Raw genomic sequence first — 19,010 nt, 5'->3', positions numbered from 1 at the left:
CGCCCTGCTCGACTCAGTGGAGCCACGTCCACGATGGGGGCGTCGAGAGGTAGACTCCCTCGCCCGCATCGGCGAAGCTCCCTCCGCCGACGTAGTCGGGGAGCCTTCCTGGGAGGTGGCCGCTGCCGGCACCGCACGCGGTACCGACGTCGGGGACCTCAACCTGGGCGATGGGCCAGCCGGCGCCACGCTCGACGGTACCGGAGGCGCAAGCACCGCCGGTACCGGAGGGGTAGGGCGCAACAGCTCTCCCAGAATCTCTGGGAGAACGGCCCGGAGGCTCTCGTTTAGAGCGGCTGCAGAGAAAGGCTGTGAGGTCGATGCAGGCGTCGACGTCAGGACCTGTTCCGGGCGAGGAGGCTGTTCCGGGCTGTCCAGAGTGGAGCGCATCGACACCTCTTGGACAGAGGGTGAGCGGTCCTCTTGGTGCCGATGCCTGCTGGGTGCCGAATCCCTCGGCGACCCAGAGCTCTCGGTGCCGACGCGGGGAGGAGACCGGTGTCGATGCTTCTTCGACTTCTTCCGAAGCATGTCACCGGAGCTCCCCGGCACCGACGAGGAGGACGTAGAATCCATCCGTCGCTTCCTCGGGGCCGAGGCCGAAGAAGGTCGGTCTCGGGGGGGCTGCACTGCAGGAGCCCTCAGGGTGGGAGGAGACCCACCCGAAGGCTCACCGCCACCAGCAGGGGAATGGACAGCCCTCACCTGCACTCCTGACGATGCACCACCGTCCGACGACATCAGCAGACGAGGTCCCGGTACCACCGGCGTCGATGCAGCTATCCGATGTCTCGGCGCCGATGCAGAGGCCCGATGCCTCGATGCACTCGATGCAAGGGCGGCCGAGGAAGATGGTCTGGACGCTGACGACGTCGATGCACTCGAAGATCCCGGTGCCGATGCCGACGAAGAGCCCGAGAACAAAACGTTCCACTGGGCTAGTCTCGCTACCTGAGTCCGCCTTTGAAGCAGGGAACACAGACTACAGTTCTGAGGGCGGTGCTCGGCCCCCAGACACTGAAGACACGACGAGTGTCGATCAGTGAGCGAGATAACCCGGGCGCACTGGGTGCACTTCTTGAAGCCGCTGGAAGGCTTCGATGTCATGGGCGGAAAAATCACGCCGGCGAAATCAAAGTCCGAAATGACGGAAAAAGAGCACCAAAAACTTTAGAGGGAGAAAATCTCGACCGAGGCCGAAAAGAGGCCTACCCCGACGACGAAAGAAAACTTATCGGGGCCAAAAGCTGGAAATACGGGGAGGATTGAAACGGAACCCGGTGGAGGGGTTCCGGAGCACTTCCAGAGTAGAAGAAAAGCTTTTCCGAAGAAAAAACACGTTCAACAATATGGACGCGCGAGGTCGACTCTCCGGGGCTCGACACGGCGAAAAATACGACCGTACCGAGTGCGGACAAAAGAAGACTGGCCGGCTCGAGCCGGTTTCGGGCGGGAAGACGGCCGCGCATGCGCGGTGCGCGCGAGGGCTAGCAAAGGACTTTGCTAGTGAAGATTCCGATTGGAGGGGCTGCCGTGGACGTCACCCATCAGTGAGAACAAGCAGCCTGCTTGTCCTCGGAGAACTATCACAATATACATGATGCATTATTCTAGAAGTCTATTACAACTTAGCATGTATTTTCTCAGGTCTGGCCTCCATTGGATGATGTTATACTCCCTCGCTCATTTGTTTCTTTGCAGATTCCAGGTGTTCTCTGTCAGCAAACTCTAGTTAAGCAGCTTTGAATGGACTAGTTGCTCATAGATAACATTTCATATCCCCAGGTTTATAGAACAGAGAAGAGATTTGTATAGGCACTTCCCACTTTATGGCGACTGCTATTATACTGGTATAACTCTCCAGTTATGATAAAGCCTACCAGCAAATAACGGAAAACCAAGTTGTTGGGACCTTAGAAGAACATTCCAGTTTTATTTAAATTAGAAAAAATTTGAAACTACAAAACACATACCTGCTGGACAATGAGGAAGTTCCTCTTTGGGGATGCTCGTCATTCTTTGAAAGTCATCATGGCAAGCATTGCAAAAATGTGTTGTTCCAAAGCAGAAAAACACTGCCACTGAGCAGCAATAACGACACTTGTACTCTAGGAAATCTGTACCGTGTTTAGGACACATCTGAATACAAATAAAAATAGAAAGTATATAAACCACAAAATTTGTACCGATACACCACCTATTTGTACTTATAGTTATTTCAGTTTTTATATGAAACTTTCCCAAGGGAACCTTACAAAATTGTTAGATTAGTAGTGTCCACATGATTTAGAAGAGAGCCAAATACAGCTGTTTCATTTCTACTTGGGGTGTGCTCACACACTCAGCATTTACTTCACCTATCAGCAGTGCTTTTTTTGTGCCGGTACGCAACGGTACGGCGTACCAGCACCTTTTTTTGGCCGCCGCCCCCCCCCCCCCCCCCGCGACACTCCGGGCGAGTCCTGCACTTAGTTTTTTTTTTTTTAAGACTCAGAACGTGCGAACGATGCAGCCGGCAGCGATTGAAAGAGGCTGTCTGGGCTGGCGTCTGCGTCGGAGCTTCCCTCACCCTCTGCGAGTCCCGCGAAACAGGAAGTTGTAACAACGAAGGCGGGACTCGCAGAGGGTGATGGAAGCTCCGACGCAGACGCCAGCCTAGACAGCCTCTTTCAATCGCTGCCGGCTGCATCGTTCGCACGTTTTGAGTCTTAAAAAAAACCTAAGTGCAGGACTCGCTCGGAGTGTCGCAGGGGGGGAAGGATTGGGGAGAGAAAGAGGGAAACCAACAGAGGGAAGGATTGGGGAGAGAGAGAAAGAGGGAAACCAACAGAGGGAAGGATTGGGGAGAGAGGGAAACCAACAGAGGGAAGGATTGGGGAGAGAGGGAAAGAGGGAAACCAACAGAGGGAAGGATTGGGGAAAGAGGGAAACCAACAGAGGGAAGGATTGGGGAGAGAGAGAAACCAACAGAGGGAAGGATTGGGGAGAGAGGGAAAGAGGGAAACCAACAGAGGGAAGGATTGGGGAGAGAGAGAAAGAGGGAAACCAACAGAGGGAAGGATTGGGGAGAGAGGGAAAGAGGGAAACCAACAGAGGGAAGGATTGGAGAAAGAGGGAAACCAACAGAGGGAAGGATTGGGGAGAGAGGGAAAGAGGGAAACCAATAGAGGGAAGGGTTGGGGAAAGAGGGAAACCAACAGAGGGAAGGATTGGGGAGAGAGGGAAAGAGGGAAACCAACAGAGGGAAGGATTGGGGAGAGAGAGAAAGAGGGAAACCAACAGAGCGAAGGATTGGGGAGAGAGGGAAACCAACAGAGGGAAGGATTGGGGAGAGAGGGAAACCAACAGAGGGAAGGATTGGGGAGAGAGAGGGAAACCAACAGAGGGAAGGATGGGGAGAGAGAGGGAAAAACAGATGGAAGGATTGGGGAGAGAGGGGAAAAACAGATGGAAGGATTGGGGAGAGGGGAAAACAGATGGAAGGATGGGGAGAGAGGGGAAAAACAGATGGAAGGATGGGGAGAGAGAGGGAAAACACAGATGGAAGGATTGGGGAGAGAGGGAAAAACAGATGGAAGGATGGGGAGAGAGAGGGAAAACAGATGAAAGGATGGGGAGAGAGAGGGGGAAAACAGATGGAAGGATGGGGAGAGAAAGAGGGAAGACGCTGGATGGAAGAATGCAGAAAGAAATAGGGGAGACACTGGAAGGATGGGGAGAGAAAGCAGAGCTGCTGGATGGAAAAGGGGAATAGAGAAAGACTGGAGAATAAGAGGAAGGGGCATGGGGAGAACAAGGGTGAGGAAAAGATGAAAAGCCACAGGTAGATGAAGGAAATTAAAGAATGGATAGTAAGAATGAATTAAATCTGGACAGAGAGAGAGCCTGAAAAATATTGAAGAAAGCAAAGAAAAAGGAGACAAAAATGACAAATGGCACAGAAGAGTTAAGCGAAAACAAAGGAAAGCAGAATCACAAACTGGGACCAATATGGAAAGAAAAACAGTCACCAGACAACAAAGGTAGAAAAAAATCATTTTATTTTCATTTTAGTGTTTGTAATATGTCCAATTTGAGAATTTACATTGGCTGTCTTATTTTGCACTGGGTATACTGGAGCTGTAAGAGCTTACAGAGATTATTTATCATGAAAAAAAATCACGTTTTTTTCTTCTATAGTACTATAATATTTTCAATGATGTCTGTTTATATGCGCCATGGCTGGTATAGGGGGTGTGGTTAATGTGGGTGTGGCTATCATAGGGGTGGAGCCATATGTGGTGACCCCGCCCATAATGAGTACCGGCACCTTTTTTTCTACAAAGAAAGCACTGCCTATCAGAGATCCACATTTTCTTATGTGTATGATAAAAATAAAAATTGTTATATATACAAAAATGCATCTTTCTATGTGTAGATGCTACCAACAAAATAAGCAGAAACAAAGAGAAATTAGACCTTACCTGCTAATTTGCTTTCCTTTAGTCCCTCCAGACCGGCCTAGATGGATGGGTTATGCACTCTTACCAGCAGGTGAGTGGAGACTGAGATGTACAGAATTTTGGTGGAGCCTATAAGTTAGCTATGCAGTCCCTCCCAGAGTCAGTATGAACGTAATATAGGGGTAACAACTCCTATATAGTACGATAATACTTGGCATTACAATACAGAGTCTGGCTAAGTAAAACTTTCTTGAAAAAGCCTATGGCATCACAGACATGGAGATCAGCATGACTTGGCAAGATTTTGCCAAGGTTTGCAGGAAAGTCCCTGCCAGCTTGGCTGATGCAATGGGTGGACAACTATCTTAACATCTGCATACTGTTTATTGGAACAATGACTCATGGTCAAGTTGATCCTCCAAACAATGGTGTGGTTCCTCAAGTCATAACATCTGAGGCAAACCTTTGGTCTGTCCCAGTGTGGCAATACTTATGTACTTATAACTACAGTATGAACATTTTATATAGCTGTAAGCACCTTGATAAAGCTTCATGGGAGCAGCAGTTAGCAGAGTGCAGTGCTCTCAGCACTACTCCCCCTCCCCTCCTATTTCCATCTCCCAGTCTTTACTGTAACTTGACTCTTAGTGGGAAAACCCACACTGGCAAGGGTCAGAGGCTGGGAAGGCGGAGGGGTAGGGATATTAGATAAGGGATAAAAGGAGAGAGACGATATTTTATATATGCTTAGTTTAATTCTGTAGCTGTTTTATGTTTGATCCAAAACCATATTGATTGTTTCATAGGAATACTGCTTACAATTTTTTAAAAATAAATTACATTTCTCTTGCTTCATATTCCAGACTTGACAAAATCACTAATTTTAACCATAAAATTGCAGGACATTAATTTAAAAGTAGACAATCGTTTTCTACCATTATGAGCGGCATTTCATAAAAATTAATTTCTTAAAAGGTAAAAAAGTAGTGCAAATATGAAACATCCTTCCTTTTTCATTAAAGATTACCTGTTCCTAGTTCCTCTTTCGTAAAAATCTTAAAACCGCTTTATTTCAGAAGTTTTTCAATTAATGTGTCTTTTTTATATTTTATAATTTACTGTAATCCGCTTTTGGTCCAATTTTTTGGGAAAAGGTGATATAGAAATGTTAATATTAGATTAGATATATTAGTTTTAACAGTGGCTCCACTTTGTGGCAAGGTTTTAGTTATTTTCAAAATTAGAACAATGTTAAAGCTCTATAAGGGAAGAAAGTTAAAGTATTCAGAGAAAATGGAAGCTTACAAAGTTGACTTCATTTTGTAATACAAGCAATGCAAAGCTTGATCTCTCATTGTGTGACACATATTTCATAAGAGTACTGGAAAAATATTTAAAAAGCAATCAGTGAAGCCTTATGACAAATCAAGCCATTCTCTACAACATAAAATCAGACATTTTCCCCCCAAATGATCTGGATTGTTCCATTCTTATACTATGTAAGAAGCTCAACTAAAATAATTAAAAAGTTTACAGTACCTGAGCCCTGGAGATATCTGAGCATGCTCCACAAATGAGCTCTCTAGGATCATAGTCATCACCTTGACCAGCTTCTGCATCACAACGAGCTTCCCCACCAAAATATGCCTAGAATTACAATATCTGATTTTAATTCCATAGGTCTCTTGCACTTTTGAGTACATGTATTTATATTTGTTAAAACATTTGTTCCATTATCCATACTTCAGAGGCAAGTAAAATAATGAAACTATTATTGTTCCCACAGAAAATTCTTGAATCGTCTACTATGATTTCTCATCACTTATCAGCTTCCAAATTGTAGCTCCTACCTGGTCTCTAGGGTATTATTCATGACTTCTAATACCTGTCCTGTGATCCCAAAAACAAGTGGATTTTCAGTATAATAATCTGTATGTATGAGGTACATTTGCACATACTGGAGACCCAGTATATGTAAATTTATCCCCATGCATAGTCACTGTGGATATCCTTCAACTTTCAAGTTTATCGTACAGTATCATCTAGGTGGCTTACAATCTACAATTACAAAAAAAAGAGGGAAGCAAAGAAAAACAGAACAAGGTTTAGGAAGCTCTGGTCTGATCTTTACCCTTCCCAGGAAGTCTCATACTTCTCCTTATCCTTGAGTGGGCTGCTCCACCTGTCCTACCCTCTTTTTCACTGTTTGAACTTATTCAGACTTCACATTTTAGCTTAATTTATGATCTGAACTGAACCAGCTGCTCCCTATAAACTATTAATCAGTCAATTATATTACAAATAATTCATGGTATGGCATCCATTGTAATAAAAAATAAACAAAGTTCAGCCTCTCAAGCAATATATAAAGGTAGAGTGATGAACTGACACCCAGGAAGTCTTTGTTCAAATCTTACTTCTCCTATATCTCTTTTAGCCTCAAGTAACCATTTAGGTTTTAAGCTCTCTTGGAGAATGACTTATTTGTGGCTTTACATGTTGGGTCCCTTTTTAAAATTCTTTGTGCTACCCATGACAGTAAACATTTTCAGTGCCGCAATGGAATAATCTGTTGTTGTTACCTACTAAAACTAACAATGCATAAAATAGGACTGCATATTCATTAGTGAACATTTGGTTTGTTAACCCACCTTAAAAGGTTTAGTGCATGCTAACCTGATATAGCACATATAAGTCTATTAGTGTGCATTAAAACAAATGTGTAAAATGAACAGGAAAAAAGTATAAAAATCTGAGAAAAAGTCCAAATAAACTGAAAAACAAAACAGAACATTTTTGTCCTGGGTACATCTCTCTCTCTTTTTTTTTTTTGCCAAACATTTTTTAAAGAAATAAGCAGATAATAGTATTATGAGCATGTTTATAAGAACCACCAAATATAACCCCCAACCTTCCCCGCTGGGGCACATCTCTAATAAGAAACAATCATGCTAGCAATCTGGCTGGCTGATAATCCCAAGATACTCTACCATAAAAGTTTGTATAGACCATACATGTGGCTGAGGTATATTCCAGCTTTCTGGATACAAGATGGTCACACTGATTATATGCAGTAATGATTTTCTCATGAAAAGTTAGGTAATTAAGCAGACAAGCAGTTAGAATTGTAAAAAATAAATATGCAGAACAGCAATACCAATTTTCCTACTCCTCTGTGATGTCATCACTGAACTTGGTGGCCCTCAAGTGTAAACATCCATGTGTAACAATTTTCCATGATATTTAATCAGGGCCGTGCCAAGGGTCTCTGGCGCCCCCCTGCAGACTACCAGTTGGCGCCCCCCCCCCCGCACCTGCCTGGCTCCAAGGCAGCAATTCCCCTCTCTCCCCTGCCCTCCCGCTCCCATGTAGGAACTGCCCGCCCTCTTCTCCCCCCCCAGATCCCGTTCCTTTTTTTTTTCTTTTAAATTTACCTTCCTCCGGCAGCGCAGCGTCAGTGAAGGAGGCGGCGCTCCCAGTCCCGACGTCTCTAGCCTTCCCTTGTTTGCTGCTCACTGCCCCGCCTTCTTCTGACGTCACTCAGAAGAAGGCGGGGCAGTGAGCAGCGAACAAGGGAAGGCTAGAGACGTCGGGACTGGGAGCGCCGCCTCCTTCACTGACGCTGCGCTGCCGGAGGAAGGTAAATTTAAAAGAAAAAAAAAAGGAACGGGATCTTGGGGGGGAGAAGAGGGCGGGCAGTTCCTACATGGGAGCGGGAGGACAGGGTAAGCACGCAGCGGCGGCGCCCCCCAGAGGATAGCACCCCCCTGCGGCGCTTATCCCGCTTACCGCATCAGCATGGCCCCGTATTTAATAGAATACACTATGGGCAGAACTCTTGAATGCTGCAGCAAGCAAACAGCACAGGGAAGAAAATTGATACTGCCTTCCCTAAACCTCATTACATTTACTTTTAGAAATAAAAACAACACATCAACGGCAAAGCAAATAAGATTATTTCCTATGTCTTCTTTCTTATTGGTGTTAAAAATGTTTGTAGGCTCATGGCTAAGTTAATGGTATTTGTTTTAGAATTTGCAGCTCTTAACATACTAAAAGATGGCAAAAAGGCCTGTATTAATTTAGCTACACGTAGCTCTGATTGACGTAAACCTGCTTTATGGAAAAATTCAGCACCAAAGATACTGTCATTGCCTTGGACAGCAGACAAGCAAATCATCACCCATCATACCTTTTTGCACTTAAAGCAGACATAGTAAGCATATCTATTCATAGCATAGCTAGTTGCATCATTGTAGAATCGCACTCCTGGTGTAGTGATGGCCTCGCTCTTGTGCAACCCTTCATATTCCAATCTCATTAAGGCTTTCCTCTTAACATCTTCATAGAGTTCTTTGATTGGATCAAGCAAGTCCTTTAATACTGCATGATTTATTTTGTTCTGAAAAAGTAAGGATACGATACTTTTATTCATTCATACCAATTATAGCACAATAGGTATAAGAACATAAGATAAGTCATACTGAAGTTAGACCAAGGTCCACTGAGCCTAGCACAGTGGCGTAGCCAGACAGCCAATTTTGGGTGGGCCTGAGCCTAAAGTGGGTGGGCACAAAATTCTCTCTGCCCCGCCATACCTCCACCTCAAAATATAAATACTTTAGCTAATGAGGATCCTCAAGCTCTGTTAGCTGAAGACTTTCTCCGAAGGCAATTAATACCAATCGGTCCACCACTTTTCTCTCTTCCCCGCCTCCAGTCCCCGGTCTGGCACCTCTCCCTAGCTCCACCCCATTGACAATTAATACCTTTAATTAAATTTAGATATTAGATATGTATCAAATGTCAAAGAATTTTAGATATTAGATATGTGTCATATGTCAAAGAATAAAGTGGTTGCTCAAAGCATATACTAACCACAATCGCTCAACTGCAAAACACTATGCACAAATTTGTGCAAAAACACACTCAGAACCTTACTGTATCATAAATATTACACTGGGCAGACCCTAATACACCAATATACCGATACGGAAAACGCAGACCATCAACAATATGAAACAAGGGATCATATCACAATTCTCATGTAGAGCCACTAAACACCTTTTTAGGGTGGATAGTGTTCACAATGAGCTCCTTTTATTAACGACCATATATAGATCCTTCAAGAGGTAGTGTGTCATGATTTAGGCTCTACACCATTTCTGATGTTTTGGTGCCACCTCAGTAAGGCCAACACACAATCTCTCCACTGCAAAACACTATACACAAACTTGTGCAAAAACACACTCATAACCTTACCAAACCATAACAGCACTAATTCCAAGGACAGGACAAGCTACAACCTTATGCGTGGAAAGGCAGCACTAGAATTACACCGGGCTCTAAAACACCAGTACACAACCTAGTGAAACAAAAAAACAAAACAAAACAAAAAAGGCTGCAAATACTACACGCTAGCAGAATACTGCACCTTGATCACACATGAAAAACACATGACACAACAGTGTAGTGCTCTAGAAATTTTAAATAGTAGTAGTAGTAGTAGTAGTAGTAATATGAAGGCAAATTTCTGAACTGGAAAGTTACCTTAAGAAGTCAGACTCAGCATGCAGCAATACTAGAAAAATTGAAACTTACATGCAAAATATCACAGATGCACATTTCCAAAAGCTGACATATTCCAATTAATAAATTCTGAATTAAAAAATGTTTTCTACCTTTGTTGTCTGATCATTTAGTTTTTCTATTCGCTTTGGTCCCAGTGTCTTCTGTTTTATGCAGTGTCTTCTTTCTATTTGATATTTTTTCACTCACCATGTCCACCATCCTCCTGTGTCCTTATGTTCTCTCCCCCTGCCCTCCTTCCCTCTCCTCATCCATGTCCAGCAATTTCCTCTCTCCCCTCCATCCATCCATCCATGTCCTGATGTCCAGCAATTTCCTGTCTCCCCTCCCCTCCAGCAATCTGTTCTCTCCCCACCCCCGCCCTCCTCTTCATGTCCAGCGATCTGTTCTCTCCCTCTCCCTGCCGTGATGGCCAGTGATTCTCCCTGCCCTCCCTCAGCTCCCCAACAGCCCTCCGAGTCCTCTCCGTTCTCCCTGCCCTCCCTCAGCTCCCCAACAGCCCTCCGAGTCCTCTCCGTTCTCCCTGCCCTCCCTCAGCTCCCCAACAGCCCTCCGAGTCCTCTCCGTTCCCCCCTCCCCTCCCATCCATGGTCAGCGAATCTCCCTGCCCTCCCTCACCTCCCCAACAGCCCTCCGAGTCGTTCCCCCCTCCCCTCCCATCCATGGTCAGCGATTCTCCCTGCCCTCCCTCCCTCATCTCCCCAACAGCCCTCCAAGTCCTCTCCGTTCCCCCCTCCCCTCCATGGTCAGCGATTCTCCCTGCCCTCCCTCAGCTCCCCAACAGCCCTCCGAGTCCTCTCCGTTCCCCCCTCCCCTCCCATCCATGGTCAGCGATTCTCCCTGCCCTCCCTCACCTCCCCAACAGCCCGAGTCCTCTCCATCCACCCCCGCTCCCCCGCGTGCACACGAGTGTGTTGAACCTGTCCTTTTTCTTTCAGTAGCAGCGAGCGACGTGAAGGCACTGCAAGTTCGCCAGCTTCAAGTTCTCCCTTCCCTGTCTTCACACAGTGTCCGACCCGCCTTCGCGGAAACAGGAAATACGTCATCGTAAAGGTGGGACGGACACTGTGTGAAGAGGAAAGGCCGCCGAGAACTTGAAGTAGTGTCTTCACGTCGCTCGCTGCTACTGAAAAGAAAAAGGACAGCTTCAATACTCTTGCGTTGAGGGGGGGAACGGAATGGAGGAGGAGCGGAGGAGGGCTGCCGGTCGGGCCGAGGGAGGGAAGGAGGCGCGCCACGCGGGGCCTCTTAGAGCGCAAGGCCCTGTCACCCGCACCGCTTGACTCGGGGTGCACCATTCCTGGGTGGGCCTTGGGGTTAAGTGGGTGGGCCTGGGCCCACCCGTGGCTACGCCCCTGGCCTAGCATCTTACCTCCAACAGTGGCCAGTCTAGATCAGAAGAAAATTAACTTCATAACTGAAAACTGTTTCTTAATGAACCATAAGCGTTGTCATACTGGGACAGGCAGAAGGTCCATCAAGCCCAGTATCCTGTTTCCAACAGTGGCCAATCCAGATCACAAGTACTTGGCAAGATTCCAAAACAATACAATACATTTTATGCTACTTATCCTAGAAGTAAGCAGTGGATTTTCCCAAGTCCATCTTAATAATGGCTTATGGACTTTTCTTTTAGGAAGATATCCAAACATTTCTAAAACCCCGCTAAGCTAACTGCTTTTTACCATGCTTTCCGGCATGCTTCACATTACACGTTGCGTGAAGAAATATCTTCTCCATTTTAAATGTATTACTTTGTAGCTTCATTGCATGCTCCCTAATCCTAGTATTTTTGGAAAGAGTAAACAAGTGATTCACATCTACCCATTCCACTCCACTCATTTTATATACTTCTTATCTCCCCTCAGCCATCTTTTCTTCAAGCTGAAGAGCCCCAGCCGCTTCAGCCTTTCCTCATAGAGAAGTTGTCCCATCCCCTTTATCATTTTCATCTCCCTTCTCTGCACCTTTTCTAATTCCACTATATCTTTTTGGAGATGCAGTGACCAGAATTGCACACAGCATTACAGGTGTGGTTGCACCATGGAGCGATACAAAGGCACTATAACATCCTCATTTTTGTTTTCCATTCCTTTCCTAATAATACCTAACATTCTATTTGCTTTCTTCACCACCACTCCACACTGAGCAGAGGGTTTCAATGTAATGCACCTCTCTCTTACAAGAACGACATGCAACCATATATAGCAGAAGCGTAGCGAGGTTGGGGGGGGGGGGGGGGGAGCGAGAGCGGACTGCTGACAGTGCCAGCACTTCATTTAAATGTGACAGATCATGTAAAAAATAGGTGCTAGCGCCGCTGAAAGTCCGTTTGGGGAAGCAGCCACTCCCCTGGCGGCCCACCTAGTTATGCCTCTGAGATATAGCACCCCACCCTCTCATTTTTTCTGTTTGACAGCATTAAAGCAAGTTTTCTATTATGTCCACTCGCTGCACATCATCTGTTGTACAAGGCAACATCCAGCATGGTGTGACTTTCTGAACACAGCTTGGAGAGTTCTACTGTACAACAGACTTTTTTTTGTTTGTTTTACACAGAAAGACTTATGTAGCAAATGGGTTTTGATTCAGACATTTAATAAGCAGATAAACCAATCTGTGTGTATTTGTACACACCCATGGTGTACTGGCACTTTCTCTATGGTTTGGATCCTTGTAATTCTAAACATCAACTTTTCTCATTTATACTTGGTTGTTCAGTTTCTGTTGAACTGATTTGCTAGATGTGAAATTTCCCACTTGCTAGAAAATAAGCTTCAGAGCCAAGTGGATCTGAGGCAAAGCTCTGTTGGAAAAAACACTGCCCCTAGTGATCCCAGGCAATATTTCTGGCTTTACTAAATCTAGATTATTGTAAGAACACCTTTTCTGAGCTTCTGGCTTTCATGGTTAGAGCACTGCAAAACTATACAAATACTGTGGCCCATTTTCCAACTGGTCAGCAGAGGCATACATATTTAATTCTAAACCCTGCTGAATTTCACTGGCTGCCTATTATATATCAAATTAAACTCAAATTGATACAAATTACTTTCAATGTACTGTGTGATATGTCCTCACAACATCTTCCGTCATTGCCACATATTCACCAGGCTATGTACCCCCCCCCCCTTTGCTTTGCTCACCCAGGTTCTTTAGTTGCGTCATCAATGTGGACAGTCCCTAGTACCATCGTACATTCATGTGTATTTTCAGTTGCTGCTCCCTTTATTTGGCATTCATTTCCAGCAAATTTGAGATCTACAACAGATACTTGTTGAAACTGAAAGCTTTTTCTTTTTTTTATTTGTTTAGACAGGCACGTGGATTAATGGAGTAGTCAAATGTGCTTATTAAGAGTATGATTTATTTTTATACAGAATTTTAATAGCTGATCTTGTGATTGCTGTTGTGTTTAGGTGTCTTACTATTGTGCATGTTTTATAATTACCTGCCTATGAAGAATATTGATAGGTGGGCTATAAATATTTTAATAAAATAAATATGCACCATCTGGAGTCATCAATTTTGCACCTGCAGTAGCAAAGTACTCAGTTATACTGGCATGTCTCATCCCTCAATATGCAGGATATGCTGAAATCACCGTGCTTCTGCCAAAGCACAAAAATTCATGCATTTAACAGATTACCGTATTAAACATATGTTTCAGACTCAAATAGGTTAGTAGTTTGTTTATAGACCAGGAAAGCCAGAGCTATAATCTGAAACAACAACAAACTTCCTTGATTTTGAGCCTGATTATTTCTGCTTCAATCTGTGGGGGTTTTATAAGTACATAATGCCATACTGGGAAAAGCCCAAAGGTCCACTGAGACCATCATCCTGGCCCCGACAGGGGCCAATCCAGGTCAAAGGCACCTGGCAAGCTACCCAAACGTACAAACATTTTATACAAGTTATTCCCAAAATTGTGGATTTTTCCCAAGTCTATTTAGTAGCGGTCTATGGACTTCTCCTTTAGGAAACCGTCCAACCCCTTTTTAAACTCTGCCAAGCTAACCGCCTTCACTACATTCTGCGGCAACAAATTTCAGAGTTTAATTACACGTTGGGTGAAGAAAAATGTTCTCCTATTTGTTTTAAATTTACTACACTGTAGTTTCATCGCATGCCCCCTAGTCCAAGTACTTTTGGAAAGCATGAACAGACGCATCACATCCACCTGTTCCACTCCACTCATTATTTTATATACCTCTATCATGTCTCCCCTTAGCCGTCTCTTCTCCAAGCTGAAAAGCCCTAGCCTCCTTAGTCTTCCTTAATAGGGAAGTCGTCCCATCCCCGCTATCATTTTCGTCGCCCTTCGCTGCACCTTTTCCAGTTCTACTATATCTTTCTTGAGATGCGGCGACCAGAATTGAACAAAATACTCAAGGTGCAGTCGCACCATGGAGCGATACAACGACATTATAACATCCTCACATCTATTCTCCACAGCTTTCCTAATAATACCCAACATTCTATTCGCTTTCCTAGCCGCAGCAGCACACTGAGCAGAAGGCTTCAGTGTATTATCAACGATGACACCCAGATCCCTTTCTTGGTCCGTTAATTCCTAACGTGGAACCTTGCATGACGTAGCTATAATTCGGGTTCTTTTTTCCCACATGCATCACCTTGCACTTGTTCACATTAAACGTCATCTGTCATTTAGCCGCCCAGTCTCCCAGTCTCGCAAGGTCCTTCTGTAATTTTTCACAATCCTGTCACGAGTTAACGACTTTGAATAACTTTGTGTCATCAGCAAATTTAATTACCTCGCTGGTTACTCCCATCTCTAAATCATTTATAAATATATTAAAAAGCAGCGGTCCTAGCACTGACCCCTGAGGAACCCCACTAACTACCCTTCTCCATTGTGAATACTGCCCATTTAACCCCACTCTCTGTTTCCTATCCTTCAACCAGACATTTGAAATACTCCAAAACTTTCAATAAACTGGAAATCAGTGAAAATTCTAAAGGAAAAGTAAAAATAAAAATTCTTAAGAATTTCCACATGGAACTAATGCATTAACATCCATTTATCCATGCGAACCTGTTCCTCCCTCTCTCCCAATAAAACAATACCCCATCAAATTTCCTGAAAAGAAGGTGTGAATACAACACCAAACACAGAAGTTATTTGGAGGAGGAATGGAGGCCAAGAATACATAGCCATGGTGATCGCATATGCTGCTTTCTCTTTAGAAAGTAGAACAGGAAATAAAGTCCATCTGCTCCAGCTTGTTCCAGTCCGCCTGATGTTCCAGCTTGCTCCAATCCTGCTCCAAATTATTCCAGCTTGTTCCAATCCTGCTGCTCTCCACCGCACTCACCTGTTACTGCCTGCCTGCTAGCCAATGTAATGGGACAATTTGACAAATTAAAGAGTAGCAAATCTCCTGGACCAGATGGTATTCATCCCAGAGTACTGACAGAACTGAAAAATGACCTATAGATAGGGTAACTAGTGAGGTAATCAAATTTGCAGATGACACAAATTTATTCAAAGTAGTCAAATCGCGGGAAGATTGTGAAAAACTACAAGAGGAACTTACGAGTCTGTGAGACTGGGCGTCTAAATGGCAGATGACGTTTAATGTGAAGAAGTGCAAAGTGATGCATGTGGGAAAGAGGAACCCAAACTATAACTACGTCATGCAAGGTTCACCGTTGGGAGTCATGGACCGAGAAAGGGATCTAGGTGTCGTTGTTGATGATACGTTGAAAACTTCTGCTCAATGTGCTGCTGTGGCTAGGAAAGCAAATAGAATGTTGGGTATCATTAGGAAAGGGATGGAAAATAAGGATATTATTCTGCCGTTGTATCTCTCCATGGTGCAACCGCACCTCGAGTATTGTGTTCAATTCTGGTTGCCGCACCTCAAAAAAGACATAGTGGAATTGGAAAAGGTGCAGAGAAGGGTGGCAAAGATAATACAGGGGATGGGAAGGCTTCCCTATCAGGATAGGCTGAAGAGGCTGGGGCTCTTCAGCTTGGAGAAAAGGCGGCTGAGGGGAGATATGATAGAGGTCTATAAGATGTGTGGAATGGAACGGGTTGATGCGGAGCGTCTGTTTACGCTTTCCAAAAATACAAGGACAAGGGGGCATGCGATGAAGCTGCAGTGTGGTAAATTTAAAATGGAGGAAATGTTTCTTCACTCAATACGTAATTAAACTCTGGAATTCGCTGCCAGAAAAGGTGGTTAAGACGGTTAACTTAGCGGACTTCAAAAAAGGGTTGGATGGCTTCCTGGAGGAAAAAGCCATTGAATGTTATTGAATGGACGAGGGAATACAGTATTTCTAGGATGGGCGGGACAAATTGCTTGTTCATTTGGCCGCTGTCGGTGACAGGGTGCTGGGCTCGATGGACACTTGGTCTGTCCCAGCATGGTGATGCTTAACTACTGTTAGTAATATGTAATTTATCCTTAAAATCGAGCATGATACCGGAAGATTGGAGGGTGGCCAATGTAATGCTGATTTTTAAAAAAGGTTCCAGAGGAGATCCGGGAAATTATAGACCAGTGAGTCTTACATCGGTACCGGGCAAAATGGTAGAGACTATTATAAAGAACAAAATTACTGAGCATATTCAAAAGCATGAGACAAAGCCAACATGGATTTAGTGAAGGGAAATCCTGTGAACAAACATGTGGACAAAGGTGAGCCGGTTGATATTGTGTATCTGTATTTTCAGAAGGCGTTTGACAAAGTACCTCATGAAAGACTCCAGAGGAAATTGGAGAGTCATGGGATAGGAGGTAGTGTCCTATTGTGGATTAAAAACTGGTTAAAAGATAGAAAACAGAGAGTAGGGTTAAATGGTCAGTATTCTCAATGGAGAAGGGTAGTTAGTGGGGTTCCCCAGGGGTCTGTGCTGGGACCGCTGCTTTTTAACATATTTATAAATGACCTAGAGATGGGAGTAACTAGTGAGGTAATTAAATATGCTGACGACACAAAGTTATTCAAAGTAGTTAAATCGCGGGAGAATTGTGAAAAATGACAACAGGACCTTACGAGACTGGGAGTCTAAATGGCAGACGACGTTTAATGTGAGCAAGTGCAAAGTGATGCATATGGGAAAGAGGAACCCGAATTATAGCTACATCATGCAAGGTTCCATATTAGGAGTCACCAACCAAGAAAGGGATCTAGGTGTCGCCGTTGATGATACGTTGAAACCTTCTGCTCAGTTTGCTGCGGCGACTAAGAAAGCAAATAGAATGTTAGGTATTATTAGGAAAGGAATGGAAAACAAAAATGAGGACGTTATAATGCCTTTGTATCACTCCATGGTGCGACCGCACCTTGAATATTGTGTTCAATTCTGGTCACTGCATCTCAAAAATAGTGGAATTAGAAAAGGTGCAGAGAAGGGCGACAAAAATGATAAAGGGATGGGACGACTTCCCTATGAGGAAAGGATAAAGCAGCTGGGGCTCTTCAGCTTGGAGAAAAGACGGCTGAAGGAAGATATGATAGAGGGCTATAAAATAATGAGTGGAGTGGAACGGGTAGACGTGAAGCGTCTGTTTACGCTTTCCAAAAATACTAGAACTAGGGGGCATGTGATGAAGCTACAATGTAGTAAATTTAAAATGAATCGGAGAAACCTTTTCTTCACTCAACATCTTAAGTAGAGGAGTGTGGTAGCCGTGTTAGTCCACTCTTAAGGTTATCAATAGAAATCAAACAAAATAAAACATGGAAAAGAAAATAAGATGATACCTTTTTTATTGGACATAACTTAATACATTTCTTGATTAGCTTTCGAAGGTTGCCCTTCTTCGTCAGATCGGAAATAAGCAAATATGCTAGCTGACAATGTATATAAGTGATGGCTGTATACAAACATTTATATACAAGAAACCCACAGACAGATGCAGCTACCTCAACAACTCCAGCTTCCATCCTTTACATACAAAAAGATCCATCATTTACAGCCAAGCCACAAGATACCACCGTATCTGCTCTGACCCAGGGGACAGAGACAGACACCTTAAAAGCTTGACTGCATCCTTCAAACAGAAAGGCTACAACCCCAAAATAATCTCCAAGAATATTGCCTCCTCCCTCAAAACACCCAGGGAGAATCTGCTACAGTACAAGGAGAAAAAATCCACAGACAGAATCCCCCTTGTAGTGACATACAATCCAGAGCTGGAAAAACTGAGGAAAATCATAAGAGATCTACAACCTATACTCCAGAAGGATGAATTACTGAAAGAGATATTCCCATCCCCACCAGTACTGGCCTTCCGACAGCCACCCAACTTAAAACACAAGCTAATCAGAAGTAAACTTCCATCACAGACTGAAAAGGAACAGAAGGGCACACTTCCCTGTAATTTATCCAGTTGCAAACTATGCCAAAATATTTCACAGGACCCCACAGTCATCCACAAAGGAAAGATATTCAACATAAAGGGATCTTTCACTTGCTCATCTTCCAATGTGGTATATATCATTCAGTGTAAAAAATGTAACGAAGGATGCTATATTGGAGAAACAGGCCAGATGCTTAAGACAAGATTCAATTTACATAGACATCACATGAACAATACTGGTGCCAGTAGGGCCCCCACGCCTGTTGGTCAGCATTTTACAGGACCAGGACACTGTACCAGTGACTTCAGTGAGAATCCTGAAAGGTAACTTTAAAACCATACAAGAACATAAGACCTTTGAAGTCAGAATGATTGAATATTTTAACACCCAACAGAAAGGACTTAACAAGGATCTGGGGTTCCTAGCTCATTATAAACCATAAAGCTGTATGTCTCTGTAGATCACCCCACCCCTCACCTATCCACACCCATCCTGTTAGAATATCAATGATATGCTTTGATGTCCCCATGCATACCTCCTACCCACCCCCATCCTCCCACCCTGTCAGACTGTCACAGTAATGCTTGAATGTTTTCACTTATATACACTGTCAGCTAGCACATTTGCTTATTTCCG

The 19,010-nt window shown here is 44.2% G+C and overlaps 1 protein-coding gene across 1 annotated transcript in view; it reads right to left on the bottom strand.

The window, feature by feature from the left end:
- MYCBP2 (MYC binding protein 2) overlaps positions 1-19,010 on the bottom strand; it is a 937,772-nt gene that overhangs the window by 35,387 nt on the left and 883,375 nt on the right. Inside the window, 3 exon segments of the mRNA XM_030200587.1 lie at positions 1,974-2,139; positions 5,982-6,089; positions 8,635-8,844. Of these exon segments, the coding sequence (XP_030056447.1) occupies positions 1,974-2,139; positions 5,982-6,089; positions 8,635-8,844 (484 nt within the window).

Source organism: Microcaecilia unicolor, chromosome 4 (assembly GCF_901765095.1).
Source record: "Microcaecilia unicolor chromosome 4, aMicUni1.1, whole genome shotgun sequence".
NCBI classification, from domain to species: domain Eukaryota; kingdom Metazoa; phylum Chordata; class Amphibia; order Gymnophiona; family Siphonopidae; genus Microcaecilia; species Microcaecilia unicolor.
Note: the sequence above shows the minus strand (reverse complement) of the source record. Positions and strands in the feature narration are given on the sequence as shown.